This window comes from Chaetodon auriga, chromosome 2 (assembly GCF_051107435.1).
Source record: "Chaetodon auriga isolate fChaAug3 chromosome 2, fChaAug3.hap1, whole genome shotgun sequence".
NCBI lineage: Eukaryota > Metazoa > Chordata > Actinopteri > Chaetodontiformes > Chaetodontidae > Chaetodon > Chaetodon auriga.
In genome coordinates this window covers 7091211-7108305 of record NC_135075.1, presented here as the reverse complement: position 1 = coordinate 7108305, position 17095 = coordinate 7091211, and the positions used below count along the sequence as shown (strand labels likewise).

At 43.0% G+C, this 17095-nt stretch overlaps 1 protein-coding gene across 1 annotated transcript; it reads right to left on the bottom strand.

The window, feature by feature from the left end:
• Positions 1–2269: 2269 nt before the first annotated feature.
• mapkapk3 (MAPK activated protein kinase 3) lies at positions 2270–17052 on the bottom strand. The gene is made up of 10 exons (XM_076751613.1): positions 16297–17052; positions 11121–11260; positions 9075–9139; positions 8818–8897; positions 8584–8710; positions 8358–8433; positions 8095–8219; positions 6120–6205; positions 5913–5993; positions 2270–3495 (listed from the first exon to the last, which is right to left on the bottom strand). Exons 1-10 carry the CDS (start codon positions 16576–16578, stop codon positions 3340–3342), a joined length of 1218 nt encoding a protein of 405 aa, XP_076607728.1. The 5' UTR covers positions 16579–17052; the 3' UTR covers positions 2270–3339.
• Between the last annotated feature and the right edge of the window lie 43 nt (positions 17053–17095).

The following is a 17095-nucleotide window of genomic DNA, read 5'->3' as shown; positions in this document are numbered from 1 at the left end:
GGCATACCATGTTAATAATGCACGCATTCACTGCTGGACCTCGATCTGATCTTCCATATAGGAATATAACAGGAAGAGCTATGAAAATTTCCAGGAACTCGCAGAACTTGTTTTTCTGCAGTGCCTGTCGAAGTATTCACCTGACTTCGAGCTTCTCCAGGTATAATTACCTCACAACCTGGCATCACTATTGATTCATTGGACTAAACAAAACAGAGGCTTTTTAATATCTTAGTGAAAGCAGATCTCTACAAATTGAATCTCTACAAAGTGAAGTATTTGCTTAAAAATACAAAGTAATTATTCATTAATATGACACACTTGCCTCCTGAGCCTGTTGTTTATAGATGTTTTTCATTGCTGTTCTGTGTTTAATCACGGTGTGACTAGTTAAAGAAACATTCACATTAAGATCTGATAAGTCAAGTGATGTACAAATCCCAGAAAGGACGCCTTAAAAATACCAATGCACTGAGTATCCTTCAGCATTACAGTAAGATCACTCAGATGACAGAAAAGAATATGGCTCAGGCATAAATCTGCTTGGTGAGACAGGCATTGATGATAGATGCCTGTGGATACCTGCATGTATGAGCTACAGGGTTTCATGACTCAGATTTCTGTGCTCGGTGTAGATCTCTTTGTAAAAACTTGTTGTCATTTTGGTCGTCCATTTTTCTTGAAATCAGTTCCAGAATACAACTTAGTCCAAAACAAAAAAACAAGAACAAGTTAAAGGTGGATTCAGGTTGTGGGGGAGGGGCGTTGGATACTTTTTATTGTTATATATTGCCATTTTCAGGCCATTTGTCCAGCCGTCTCACCCTGGGAGTACACTGCTATGAAATAGTGTAACTGTGGCGGTGGGGTAAGCACAGGGCACTCTTGACGTTGCCATGAAACACACAGAAAGGGACACAGTGGAGGAGAAGAAACATTTGAAGGTCAGATGGCTCTCAACTGACCTTAAACACATTCCTCCCTAAAGGGCAAAGTGATCTACCCCCGACTCACCCATCCTACACCCCCCCTGTCCACCTCACACCCAAGCCTCAGGCAGCACCTCTGGCACACACACTAGTTGGACCTGTCTCGCTGTGCCAAGCAGGAGATAACACATTTTCAATAGTCCTGTGCAGCATAAGATTTCGCTTGGTGTGAGGTGGAAGCTAACGTGACCTTACACTTAGTCTATTTGGCACCCTCATGTGAATTTCACTGTCTGTCATAAATGTAACATTCAATTGCAGATAGCCTCATATGAGCATGTAATGATCAATATTGACGCCTCATTGTTCTCCAGGTACCAGGCTATTGCATACATAGATAACTACTCCTACTCCTATTGCACAGTTTCCAGGGAGACTGTAGCTGATAATGCAGGAACAGCAGACATAATGAATCAATACTGGGCTGCTGCACAGGCTGGGACTTGCATTGAAGTGCTACAGGCAAGAGCAGAACAGTTTAATGAATCAATCTAACTCACTAAACAACAACAAAGGTGTTTCAAAGACATCCCTCTGTGAAGAGTGCTGAAAAAATGACTCATGACCAAACCTAACTGCTGACCTCTGACCTAATTAAGTGTACAGGCGTTCACTATATGTCAGTGCCACAGTTTCTGATGTTTGTCACTTCTGGAGGGGAAGATCAACGACTTCTGTGGAAGAACACAAGTAGGAAGTGTACCAGACACTGTTATGTCAACATATTGGTGTCACTGATACGTGCAGTAATTATGACTCGACTACAAAAAGGCTAACAAAGGCAAAATACTCACCGCTGCCTCCCTATGAGGAAATACGTCATTTGTGGATTATAGTACTGTAAGTTTCCATCCACAAATACTCTGCTTAATTCTTACTGTCTTAGTCTGAGAGCTTTTCCGCTTTCTTTCTTCAAAGACACGGAGTACTAAACAACAGCTGAGAGGTCACACTCTATTTGGGCCACATCTAAGCATGGCTGACATCCCATATTTACAGCAGGGAAGCCAAGTTGTTCGTATGATTAGCTTCCCCGGACCTATCCCCTAAATTCTGCGGGGTGACCGTATGATCCAAGTGGGGGAAAGGTACATACCATATAATCTAAACATAATAATGTTGACCTTTTCCAGTCGAACACTAAGTCAGATGGCCGCGTCCCAAATAACCACTCGACTTCTGCTATTTATAGCAGCCTCACAAAGCCTGAAAGGCACGAGCACAAAAACAATCGTTCCACGGTCGACAGAAGAAAAAACATCCTGCACATGAACACTCCCGCTTTACTTAAGAAAGTTTTATTTACAACCATATGGACAAATACAATCTCTACATGGCGTGGATGTACTTCATGAGGTTTCCATAATTAAAGGCTGCACTGTTTTGCTCATATTTTAACGTAAAGTCAAATTGCAGCCCCTATTTACTGGACGCATTTCACTCAACCCACATAAACACACACACACACACACACACAGACACACACACAAGACCTTTTTCAAGAGAAGTGTCACAATTCATCCATGTAGCACAACCATTACCCCACTGCTGCTTACATAAAGCTCTCTGGCCTCATGCTGACAGGAAGCAGAGCGCTGCCTCTCACAGCTCCATCAAGAGGACACAGTGTTGATCGGCAGCAGTGACACTGGGTTATATGTGCTGCTTTGTTGTGCGCGTGAGGCTGTTTTATTGTTGTTTCATTGAAAAATACTGCCTTGGATTGAGGTGTAAGTCATTCTGGAGGCTTCATTTCATTGACAAGACAGTCAGTGTTAGACTTTGCTTTAATTCCTCAAAGCAAATGACAGACAATATTAAGACAACGCAGGTAATATTGAGTGTTCTCATTTCACAGTCTGTCCACAGTTGGTTTGTCTGTCTGTCTGTATGAGTGATCTGCACACTACTGCATAGTTACAAAGGAGACATCAAACAGGCAACCAAGCATTCAAATACACAAAACGTGATCACTACGAATACTTCATGTCTGCACACAGACACTCTTACAAACAGGCAAGATCTAAAAATTCCATCCATACATACATAAAAAGAATTAAAAACAGATGAGGCCCACAGTGAGCAGCGCAGTCGATTCCTACCACTGACAGGACACACAGACGACATCACGTCTTGATATGTCTTACAAATGTCCAGCTCTGACTTTGCCGCTGTTCCTATGTTGTCCCTTTATTTCAGAGCATTTCCTCAACATCCAGTGTCTCAAGAGTCCCGAGCAGCTCTCTAAATGATCTTCTCCCACACAAATCAACCTTTCCTCCCTCCTCTGAGCTGCTTTTCTTCATCGTTGGCAGTTCTGTCTGGATTTCTACTGACAGTCCTCTGTCTCTCACTGACTTTGGCAGACCGTGGACCCGCTCTTGGCTCCTGCAGCGGCTTTCTTGCGTCTCTTGTTGAGTAGCGGGTTGCTGGAGGTGTCAAGATCTTTGATCTTCACCTGGTCGTAGTCCACCCGCATGGTCGCTAAAGCACTGGTCATCTCCTCCTGTGAGAGGCAGGGCAGAGGGTCAGGTGTAGCAGAGTGTGTTAATTCAGTGAAGACTACCCCAGCTATGTATATACTACAAAGGGCAGTATACGGGGCACATTTTTAAGCACTCCTTTGTTGAGCTCTATCCTGAACAAATCTTTTTACATGTCAAATGATTTACGCTGCTGCTTTAGAAGTATTTAAATGATTACTACTTTTACCTCCACATCATCTGTGGTTACTTGCATAAAGACTGGAAGAAGGAGGAAAGAGCTAGTCTGGCTATGTGCAAAGGCAGCAACATTTGCCTACCAGTAACTCTAAAGCTCACTTATTAATGTGTTTTAACTCCTTTGTTTAATCTCTGCAATTCAGGAAGTTCCTGCTCCCAACAAACAAACAGTCCAACATATAACCTCAATAAGTTGAGATATAACAAACAAGACACAGCATGTTAAGTAGCGAGCTTTATAGGTGCTGTTAGGGGGTTTTTACAACCTTTGAACAAATCAAGGCTAGCTGTTTCCAGTCTTTATGCTAAGCTAGCTAAAATACACGAGTGCTGGGTTTAACCTTATATTTAACATACAAATATGAGAGTGGTTTCAGTCTGCTTAAACTATTAACTATCAGCAAGAAAACAGGCCTGTTTCCCAAAATGTCATTCTTTTGTCATTTCCTCTTCCTTTAAGGGCTGTTCTACGTTGATTCACTAAGTAATTTGCAGTGCAGGAAAAATCTACAAATGCTGACACAAGGCGAGGAAAAACTGTCTGGGAAAAGTTTTACAAGTTGCGGAAAGGTCAAGTCATCAGTGGCTGAGGATGAGAAAGCTGCAGCAAATACAGGCCTCAGACCATAAAAATGGACTGACTTCGTCAGAAGAGCTGAGATCCCTTGAAATATAAACCATCAAGCTCTTCATCCTATGGTTCATGACGTGAGGCAAGTTGTCCGTCATGATCCATACTTCCTCTGTAGAAACAATGAGACATCTCGTTTTTGTGCCTTTTGAGAAATAGCCGTTCAGGAGTGCAATCGGTGGCATTTTTACGCAACGTAGCATTGCCTGTTGCAGAACTGCACAGTGGCGTATTGTGTGATTATCATGGTGGAGAAATGATCTTTTCATACCTTATCGCTTCAAACTTCCTCATTCAGCTGTTGTGAAGGAATGTTATTCTACTCATGATTCTTCTCGCATTTACAACCTCTGAAAAAAAAATATGCAGTTGCACAACTGAGACGCTTTGTGCAGTGCTGGGGGATTAACCCCACAGTGACTTGATGAGAGCAAACAGCGTTTTTGCTCTTTAAACAATCTTTGTGTAAATGACAGAGTTAGGAAGAATGGCACAGGACCTTGTGCCTAAATTTGTGTGTGTGTGTGTGTGTGTGTGTGTGTGTGTGTGTGTGTGTGTGTGTGTGTGTGTTAAACGTTACCCTGAAAGAACTCTTAGTACAAGCTACATTGTGACCTCTGCTCCCCCTGGTGGCCATCAGGGGATTTTGTGTGTAACACACACACAAAAAAAAACCTAAATGAAGGAAATGAACTTCCTAATTAGTTCATGTTCATTCGTTGGCTTTCATTATCTTCATTAAAGGTCCAGTGGCAAAAATGGAATACAGTATCCATAAGTGTGTTTTCATTAGCGTATAATCATGTGAAAATAAGAACCATTGTGTAGTCGTTGTCTTAGAGCGAGCTCTTTATATCTACAGAGGGAGTTGGTCCTCTTCTACAGAGACCGCCATATTGCGTGTTGCACATTTCTATAGTAGCCCAGAACAGACAAAACAAACACTGGCTCCAGAGAGTGGCCTTCATGTTTATTGCAAGTTTTGCAGCTACAGTGGTTCTTCTTCACACTTGGAAGGGGTGGGGTGCCACTAAATCTTACACAATGGTCCTTTAAAGGGGCAGTCTGCTGATTTTACTCACACAAATCAATTTCCTGGACATTCAGTAGTGCTCAGACTGTGAAAACAGTTGGCTCCTGTGGTGCTCGTGGAGCTTTGTAAAGGCTAAGCAAATGATGTCATAATGATGTCATCAGGGGCATCTGAAATGGGGCTTGGAGAATTTTTAACAGAAAGCCTTAGAAATTGAGGAGTTTGGAAGATAGGGGAATTTACCAGGCACGCGGGGTCTGATGAAAGATGCTCATGAGCTGCATTATGGGAGGCGTAGGATTCAGCAATTATGGAGCTTTACCCGTACAAGAGACTTAAACTCAGGATACGTCAGCCTTTGCTCTGCTGATTTTAACATTTTTTACATCTGTCCCTCAAATTTATGGTTGCATAATACTTAATTGTTGGAGTGACCCTGCAACACTGGGGTCAACCTAAAGCTTTGACAGTCCAGCAGTGACAGGTTGTAATGTGACTGAGTGACCAGATGGGGTCAGTGTTGTTGTGCCTCTGACCTTCACATCCTCCCACATCTCCCTGTCTTCAGTCAGAACCCTGGTGGTGTGGAGCGGAGTGGGGGGAACCACCATGGACTGCTGCAGAGTGGAAACACACACACACACACACACACACACACACACACACAGATGAAGATATAAGCAAATGGACAGCCAGATAAGAAGTTTACAATGTCTTTCTGTAGTCGACACACAGATACTTACATTAATCCAGGGGTGGTTCATAAATTGAGTGATGGTCATTCTCTCGTTAGGGTCTGTCTTCAGGAGCTGATGGATCAAATCTTTTGCTGGAAGAGCAAAGACAACGCAAAGATAACTACATTATTAATAGCGACACACGCATGCAAATCTTATGTCTCATGAAGCTTTTCCTGGTCTGAGGGACAGACTGGCCTACTTACACAGCAAATAGGATTACATGAGAGAGAAGAGTGAGATTGAGTTGGAAAAAAAAAAAAACAGAAAAATGACAGTCATGCACTGTCATTGGACACTATGAGTAACAAGTTTGGACATAATAATTTGTTCTTAGAAAAACAAATTAGTCTTTGGAAGCGTACAGCTCCAGGAAAAACAAGTCAGTGTGTGCAGGAGATGAACGGGAGTGACCTTCAGAGCAGCACTACACTTCAAACAAAGGGGAACACACAGCTGAACCTAAAGCACAGTATGTTGTCTGTATACAGAGACTGCACTCAGGTAAGGACACAAAGCTTAACGAGGTCCTACAGCACAAAGAGCTTCAACCAGCTGCAGCTGAGTGCTGAGGTTTTCTACATGAGGACGTCTCTGTCAAGGTCATCCACTAAAACTGTGGAGGCAGGTTGTTTTATGGTTTCATGTTCTTGACTGTGATGCTGCAAGCGTAACAGTGAGACCATGTCCACACTGATGCAGGCAAATATGACAGCGCTGTTCACATGTCACACATGGTTCTTTGTAAAAGTTCTCTTTGGTGTCTGCAAGAAAAATGCCAATTAAGAAATGCTTCAATTTGGTCATCTTTTGCTTTCAGCTGGAAAAAAAACAAAACTGTCTATTGCCACCATCATCTGCTAAAGAGTTGAACTGAATCAACAATGCTGACTAATGGCTTGATTATTCTGCTTGGCTTCAGCAGGAAAAGTTTAGTGTTTCAATGTCTGACTCATGTATTTTGTGTTGTTGTGAAAACACAACATACATGTCATAGAAACATCTTTCTGTTAGACAGTTGAATAACAGCATATAATAGCAATTTATTATCTACGACATGTCAAACTTTTCATAAATGTGTAGTCGGAGATAGGTTTCATATTCCATAGATGATAATAATAATAAACGTTATTTGTATAGCACCTTTTATACAAGGAATGCAGCTCAAAGTGCTTTACAACAAAGAAATCACATGCAACAAGTGCTTCAAATGAGAAAATGACAGAATGAACATACATTCAGGCAAAGAAAAGTACCATAAAATAAGACGGAGAATAAAACCAACTTGGTAATAATAGCAAAGTTAAAAATACAGTACATAGAATGCATACAATCAAGTGAAATGCATCATTTTAAGAGAAATGCAGCAGTACATAAATGTGAGGCAAAGCACAAAAGATTCAGGCTTTTATTAGGAAAAGTCAAGGCTAGTTAAAGTCTAAAGTGAGGAGATGAGTTTTTAGCTTTCTTCTGGAAACATTCAGTGAGCTGCTTCCCTGATATCTATAGACAGTGTGTTCCAGAGCTCTGGGGCGTCATTGACAAAAGCTGCAACCCCGATTTTCCTTTCAGCTGTTGCTGGAAACCTCCAATAAACCAGCAGCAGATGATCAGAGGTCTTGAAGGCAAACGATGAACAAGGGATTTAGCAGTGCAGTTTGGTCCTAGTCCATTAAGGGCTTTGTATACAAGAAGGGCTTTGTATACAAGAAGAGGGCCTTTAAAATCAATTGTAAATGGTACAGGAAGTCAGTGCAGAGCAGCTAAAACTGGACTAATGTGCTCTTTCCTCCTGGTTCTGGTTAATAGCTGAGCTGAATGAGCTGAAGTCTTTTTTTTTTTTTTTTTTGGAGGGGGGGGATAATATTCCATATTCCATTGATAGTTGGATGTGTTGTTGTCTGAAAAACTGTGAGAAAAACAAGTTTTTTGATTGTGTGAAGGATCAGTGTGGACAGGGCGAGTGTGTGGGTTTTCTCACCTTCCTGTGACACCTCAGCCCACTCTGGGTTAGGGAACTCATACTGGCCCATCCTGATCCTCCTCTTCATCCCTGGAGAAATGGCCTGACCCGTGTTGGAGTAAAATGGAGGGAAGCCACACAATCTACAGAGACAAAAGGCAGGACAGACCGAAACCTTAAAGCCGAGAAAAGATTTACCGACACTTCGTTTGAAGGTATCCAGAGACAGAATGCATCACACATTTGTGGTGACATCCACCCAACCCCACACAGTTACTCACAAGATGTACATGATGACGCCCAGAGACCACATGTCACATGACTTGTCATATTTTTCTGGGCCTAAAACCTCAGGAGCTTATCAACGGCAAAACACAAACACACAGAGATAGATAAGAATTTGAAATGGAGATCAGTAGCAAAAGTTGTCAACTAGTATATTGTTTTTCATATTCAGTAAATCTATAAGCAGTTCATCTGTCTGGAAAATAACATAAAGCAACGTACCCACATAGTACGGAGTGTAACAGGGGGTCTGGAGAGGGTTGTGTAGCGTGGTCTCCTTGGCAAAGCCAAAGTCTGTTAATTTGAGGACCCCGTTCCTTTCTTTGCAGGTGTACAGCAGGTTCTCTGGCTAGTTAGGAGGCAGAGGAAGAAGAAAAAACATGTGACAAGATTTCCTTCAATGACCCAGAAATGATGGTATTCTTCGCAATCTGGGCGGCGATCGTCTCTCTGCACCTTGATGTCTCTGTGCGCGATGTTAATGCTGTGCAGATAGTCAATGGCCGTGCCGATGTCCCTCATAATCTCAGAAGCCTCTGGGAGGAAAAGAGGAAAACACACTCTCAAACCAGAAGTTGTTTCAGTGTCAGTTTGTGCTTTCTGTCGAACGTAATCCAAGATGTCTGCCTTATGTCACCCTCTCCTGGGAATAATGGTTCATTCATATCCTGTGATGTGTTTATAGTACAATCCATCCATCTGTCAGTCCTCACCTTTCTCAGTGAAGGCCTGATCTCCTCGGGCCTGGATTCGACTGAACAGCTCTCCTCCCTCCATACTGGAGACACACACACACACACACACACACACACACACACACACACACTTAAGAAAATTCACAAAGGACACTCCAGGATCATTTGAGTTTAAGTGATTTCTACTTGTGTCATGCAGCGCAGTGAAGACTCTGGGAAAAAATAACGATCAGGAGTGAATCAGATCAATGAATCATGACCTCTATAAGTTCAACAAACTGATATGTTTACTGCTTTCCAGTGTTTTACACTGGGAGCCCTGGGGTGCATTTCAGTGGAGTTCTGTTGAATGTTTCACAGCTCAAAACACTGCGGTCCTCCACCTGGTTCTTGCAAAAGAGAAATGGTATGTGAAAGTGAGTGAAAGTGTTCTTCAGCAAAACAGAGAAGAAAACCAGATCACGGACGGAAGAAGGGAAAAGAAGCGAAAGGATTTCTGTGAAACGAGCCTCCATTTGGTTGTTTTGAAAAACACAAACTCTGACATTTCGTACCTGAGACCTTTGACCTAATTCCTCTAAAGTTCAGACACTCTCACCAACCAAAAATGCTTCAGAGTCAGCTTCCCACTCTCCACTTTCACAACCGCACATCAAACCGCTGCCGCTCTCGTCTGAAACTCTCCCTTCTGGTCCTCAGAAAAACGTTTTTTGTGCTCGTCTGTGACGAGGACGTGCATTTAAGCATGTTAAGTAAGAGTGTACTTTTTGTGGTGCGTGAGCACACAGATGAACAGATAGCTCACAGAGAAATGTGAGTGTGCACTAAACTGACTGCAGTGGGCTGTGCTGCTGTCCTCCTCTGACCCGCGCTCGTACAGGAAGCAGCTCACAGCAGTCAGAGACTACTGAGAGCGCAAACACACACACACACACACACACACAAGGTCAACAACACACAGTGCCACACAAACACTTGCTGTGTCAATAAATGTGAAGATGAGAGGCTGTTAGTCACGGTTTCAAATCCTCTTGAACAGAGGACATGTCATTTCTCTGCTGTCATCCCCTATGGCTTCTTCTTTTGCCCACAGGGTAATAAAAAGTACAAAGCTCAACCACATGTATGCACATCAAAGCGCACGCACACACACACACACACACACACACACACACACACACATACACAATGTTTTATCACTATATTTGGAGTCGCTCAAAGTATTATTGTGTAAAGTTTGCCGTGAGCGAAGCCCTGATGGAATTCTGTCTCACCATCAGTGCCGTCTTCAGGTCTTATGACTGACCCTTAGCTCCTCAGAGGCACAGAGCTTCAGCTCTGACACTGCAGACACACACACCCACACACACACAGCTCTATTCGGTGTGAAAACATATGAGCATATTAGATATATTGGGAACATTTCCTCCATCATCTTCAGGAGAACAGCTTCAGCTGAGATTCATTTGGTCATCCTGTAGCCTTCTCAACATGGTGTAAAAGAACAAATAAGCTGTGAGTTGATATATTTACACTGAAACTAACATGGTTCACATTAAAACCATGTTTATACTGAAGCAATAGTTGGAGCTCCGCACAAATCTCCTGATTGTGTGCTGATTGAAATGCTGAACGAAATATGTGGTGCTCCAAGTCTTTAAACACTGCAGAGCTTGTGTTGTCTATTTACCACAAAGAAAATGGAAAATTCCAGTGGAAACTTGTGGAAACAGAGCAGAATGACTGTAACTTCTCCTTTTCTGGTCAACTGTTAACATTAGTTCAAAACCCACAGCATCCTTTTGAAAACCTGTGCTCCTACGCAGAGCTGCCACTTTCGGGTCAGTGCAGAGTCACTGTCAGCCGGTTTGGAGCCTGATGATGAAATACCAGCACTCATCACTCCTTCGACTAACTGTCAACTTTCCAAGAATAAAGACAAACAGTTTTTTTTATTATTATTATTAATTCTGGGAGAACTGAATCCTTCATTTTATCAGATAACTTAGACACTAAATCCACCTGTGTAAACGGATGAGTACAGTGGTGAAATGTGAGTCCTACCACTCCATGATGATGAGCAGGCACTTCTTCCCGTGATGCATGTTCTCATACAGGCTGAGGATGCGAACAATGTACGGTCCCCCTGAAACCCGCCAGTGAAGCTCCACCTCTCGTCTCGCTTTGGGGCTGTCGTAGAGAATCTGAGAGGCACATCCAGAGAGAAGGATGGATACAAAACATATTAGTGATAAATTCAAAATAAATTTCCTGTGTATGATGGGACTAATTTCTTTTACTAAATCCACACTGATTCAATATTGTTGTTGTCATTGTTTCAATTTGAGCATCCAATAGTAGATCCACGGACAAGTAATCTGCAACTATTTTGATAATTGATTGAGTTATTTGACTTTTTCTGGGTCCTGTTTCACATTTGAGAGGATTTGCTCCTTTTCTCTGTTTTATATCATTGTAAATTCAGTAAAATGGGTTTTGGACTGTTGGCTGAACAGAACTAACATGTGAAGATGTCTCTCTAGGAAACTGAGGGATATTTTAAAATCTTTGACAGCATAAACAACTAATGGTTTCAGTGAGAAATTAACAGCTAATGAATCATAAAAAAAGGTTAGCTAGTTGCAGCACTAACATTGAGATCAGACAAAATCCTCGTTAATACTGTAATGCTAATATCAACCATGTCACCTTCTAAAATTCCTCAAATCTACAGCTCCAGGTCAGATATTATGCTCATTTGATCAACAGCAGAACAAGAGATTTTCCATACTTCATACTGGTTTTTACCTGTAAATTCAGTGTAGTCTGAAATAGTTTAATAATGACATTTTTGCCTTAGTTGGTGAAAAGTGACCCTTAAATAGTTTAGAGTCGGTAAGAGAGAGAAACGCTAACAGTGATAAAAGACAGCAAGACAATCATTGACTACCCTCAATGATCCACTACATGAAAGCTGAGGACACACATACAGCCATTAAGGCAGCCTGATCACACGATAGGATGTGTGTTTGACATAAGACACACACACACACACACACACACACACACACACACACACACACACACACACAGAGCAGGTGGTGGACCTTGACATAGCATACATCTTCACTCAGGGTGTATTTTTGGATATGACTGTGATGGAGTGATCTGCTGTTCACAAGGCCAGCCTGGCGACAGACAAGGTCTGGAGAACATAACATACAGACAGGTTGAGTCACTGACGTATGACAGACAGACAGAAAGACAGACAGACAGACAGACAGACAGACAGACACACACACACACACACACACACACACACACACACACTAAACCTGTGTTCTCCAAAAATATGAAAAGGATACGGATAAAACTTCAGATTCAATCCTGTGGGTGAAAATCATTTCACATTTCTTGGAAATGTCAGAGCCGATGTTGTGTTTTAGCTCACTAGCGTCAAAGAGGAAGTGAGGGCCGAGGGTTTTCGAGCAGCAGGGTGTTGAAAGTAGAAGTTGAGGGTTTCCGGTGACTTACTCATGCCATTTACTACCACATGTGTCCTACTTTGTAAAGCAAAGTCATGCGCAGGTTTCTTGCTGCTATGTCATTTATAGCTTTATGACTTTAATAAGAGCAGACAGTGTGTGGGATGGTTGCTTTAATTTCCTGAAATGAACCAGAATTGGCAACAATAAAAGAGGACTGTGTGGATTAAACACACATATAAAACACTGAGAGGAGGCAGAGAGATGGCTGAGAGAATGAGACAGAACGTGAGGGGATCTCATGGACACTAAATGCACACTTGTCCCTGATCCTGCCCTAAGCCAATCAGCCACATCCTGACAGTCCTCTAAAGCAGTCTTAGTCTATAGAGACTATAACACAGACTGACACACACACACACCTCTAGCTGATAATGCCCACTGAGTGTAACAGCACACACGAGCACGATGGCTGTCGGAGCACTGGACTGTACGTCTTCATGAAAAGGTGTTTTATCTTTACAACTTCTACCAATAAAGCACTGCTCATAAAGTCGATATCAAAGTGGCCTAGGAGGTGGTGTACAGTTAATCAATAAGTGCTAATCTACATGATGTCTATACCTGTTTTGTGCTGTGATAACAGTGTTATACTGCTCCACCACAGTTAGCTTATAATATAACACTATTATCATCGGTTCTTACCAACACGGAGTCCACAGCGGCTCTGTGAGGCTGTGCTTAGGCACAGTGGTGCTCTGAGCTAATTGCTAACACTAGTATGGCAACACGCTCACAGGGACAATGCTAACATGCTGATGTTAGTTTAGCATGTTTGCATAATAACCCCTAAACAAAGCACTGGACAAATTAAAATGCAACAGGTTACACTGAATCATCCTCTGGGCTCCGTGAATGTCTGTATTAAATTTCACCGCACAGCATGGCTAAAATGACAAGAAATGACGATGAATTTTGATTCATTCCTGTATAGTTTTTTGTCATATTACAATACAATTTGAAAAATTTGAAATAAATACATCATATCAATATCAAAAACTCAACCATTGTACTCAATATACTCAAGACCAAAGCAACTGGAAGTAAGAGAAACACCCACAGCCCGTTTTCCCTGACATCAGGGGTAAACTGCAGTGAACTTTACACAAAACCTTGTGAGTAAAATCCCCAGTGAACATCCCCACTGGCCAATAAAAGTTTCTCTTGTACGAGCTGAACAGACAGCAGGGGTGATGGACAGCAACACATCCACCTCTTTTTGAATACTACAAAGATCCTCTGCCCCTGCATTCATTCAGGACAACGTGTTGGACTGTAGCCTGTTTCCTCCATGCTACAGTAAAAGCAGATAATGAGCTTGAATTGAACAACAAGCAGCTGAAGCCTGAGAGTCATTGGAGCCTTATGAGCCAAACCTCTGAGACTGATTAACTTGTTTAAGAGCACCGGCTGCCTGGAGCGAGCCCGCTTAAGCTCTGAGTGCAGTTTTCCGCAGTGTCTGACCGAACGATGACAGTTTCACAACAGCTTCCTCCCAGAGGAAATCCAGATGTGCCACCAGCATGCAAAAGGCTGACCACAGAGGCGATTACACACAAAGATTTTGACCATGAATGGAAGCCTGTGCGCAGGCCTGAGCTTGTACAGCTTTCCATGTGCTAAGCTGGAAGGCACATCAGACGCTAAAATGGAACAATCACCAGCCAAATGCGTGCTTCAAATGGTATTAACAATTAAAGGTGGTGCCCGTGCACCACAGGGATCTCCCAGGTCCCTCTCCTCCTCAGAGTCAAACAAATCCAAATTAAAAGAATCCTGATGACTGTAACTGCATTACATTAAAAGGATGGATCTCCTCCAGCTCCAGCTGCAAAGTGGATTAAACCTACACCCATCCATTACACTGAGCGCTTAGAGCCACGCTTAATTAAAAAGCCAGTGGGGTGGTCAACTCCCCTCGCCCCCCTCCACATCAAACACTCCATTATGTCCTAATGCCTTCTATTTGCCTTGAGATTAAAACAATACAGGGGCAGTAATCAATTAGCTGAAATGGCAATAAAGTAGAATAAAAACTTGTATCAGGTTCACTCAAGAACTTTCCCTGCGTCCAAGACAATTCAAACCAGCACAGACACCATGAGGGCTAAAAGGTGTATTATGATGTCATTAGCGTTTCCTTTGTCATCTCTCGAAGCTTTTAACAGGGTCTTCAGAGAGTAAAAGGGGTTTCAGACTCTGAGAGTGGCTGGTTTGAGGAGTGTTCTCTAAGCCGGGGGTCACCCTGACCTGCTCTTAGCTGTCCCTGCTGGAAGCTGAACTCTGTCAGGCAGCAGGTGAAGCTGTTAAGGATGCTGTCAGCAGTCACATGACTACACAGAAAAACACGTTCACATTTCAACACACCAGTTTCTTAACAGCCAACAAAGGGTTTCTCATGGAAAACACTCTCGTGCCGTGGTACCATGTAATGAGCTCAGTGTTTTCTTACAAATCCTGCTTTTTTAATCATGTCTGACATAAAAAAAAAGAAAATCTCACATTCAATGCATCAAGTAGCCTGAAGCTTTTTCACCAACACCTTGTTGTTATCATTCTCTCTGCTTTCTTTCTTTCATTTTCAAGCAGCGACTGCGTTCTTCTATCTTCCACTCTGACATGATGCTATCAAGCATCCTATCCCTCTTGGTCGTTCATCTTTTGTTTGTGACTTCCACAGTTTATCTTTCTTTCCCATCTCCTGTCTGTCTTTCTATCCAGGGGCCTGGGTCTACAGCTCCGCCTGTGACACTGTTGCTGCCTGCTTTGGCGGCTCAGATCCTGATGGATTACTGTAAGCCAGTAAATCTCTCTGGGTCTGCGGCCCAGTGGTGACAGGTGACAGCCCGACGACCCGTGCTTGTGTGCGTCTACGCATGTAGGAAGGAGTGCCCAGTGAAGTTTCCACTGCTGCCCGGAATAAGGTGTCACTGTCACAATCCACGTGCCTCTATGAAGCAGCGTAGCATGTACAGCATATGGCCGGGTGAGCGCGCCCCCATCTGATCCAGAGATAGGCCGAGGTTCCACAAAACAGCCACATGAAGAGCATGTGAGCTCTACAACATGTGCAGTACATGTCAAACCCAATGTGAGCAGCAGGTACCCAGACAGCACATGCTGTCAGACATGCATGTACACCAGTCACATTCCTTCTATTACAAGCTTCAGTGTTGTCCTGTTCATCTGTGATAGGAATCTGAACTCAATAAAGGTCAAAGTTTTGGAATCTTGGCTGCAGGCTGACAAGTGAACCTACTTCAGTCTTAGAATAAACACACCAAACATGTTTCCATATCAAGATGTATCGAGTGGCACGAATGACACCGCAAACTAAACCAATCTGACTTTCAGACAAGTTTTGATATTTACTTCTAATATATAACAGTTGTTGGGTTTAAATGGTCAATGAATGATCTAAATCTAAACAGATGAGTAGACTTACCACCAAAATTAACTGTTACATTGATTAACAGGTGTGAACACTGGACAGTAACTGAAATCCAGACAGTCAAAATGTCTCGCACCAAACTTAAACTTCTAAACAAAGTTGTATTTCTCAACTATAATCATTTGGAGAAAAATGCTAAGTCCTCAGTTATGCTGTGAGTTGATCTATCTTGAACTGTTAAAGCCTGAACTGCGGGTTACTTGTGAGGTGAGGATCTGCTGTCAGTGTCAGGTGACTTCAGTACCTTCAGAGCGCACTTCTCTCCAGTCTTCTTGCTGAAGCACTGCAGGACTTTGCCATTGATGCCTAAGCCCAGAACCTGAGTGGAGATCTTATAATCGTCGGTCACCGCGTTGCGCTTTATCTCCAGTTTGGGATAAACGGGCAACGAGAAGTGAGCGGACTCCCCGTCAGCAGCGGGGGCAGCGGGCTGCTGCAGTTTGGGGACCTCAGTCGGGGAGTCTGGCTCTGGCTCAGCCTTTGGCGCTCGCAGTGGTTCCTCCTTTTCGTTTCCATTTTGTAGCATGTTCACAAGGGCTTGTTGACACAAGCGGTACGCGGGGGAACGGGGAAGCGTGAGTAATTCTCCAGAGTAATGCGATGACTCCTGCTGTTCTCCGGTAACTGCGTCCGGCTCAGAGGAACCCTGGCGCACCGCTGGCGCGTCTGGTCGCACCGCAGCTGCTGCGAGGACTCCACACAGTAATCCCACTGTGTCCTCAGTATGTCTTACACAACTAATTACACTTACTTAAACTACACGACTGGATTTTTCCCCCCACCGAACTTAAATACCGGCCTATTTTTTAAAAAGATGACATCCGCCTCTTCAGAAAAATACAGATATATTAGAAGATGTAAATGTCCCAAACATTAAATTCCACTCAGAGTGTTTTGACACAGCAGTAGTGAGGATATTCCGCCGATCCTGGTGATCTCAGTTTCCCGTTGATCTGGAGTGTGTCGGCAGGGCTCACATGGCCACTCACTGTCACTGTTTGCTGAAGCGCCACCCTCCTACAGCTAAGTCATATTTCTCAACT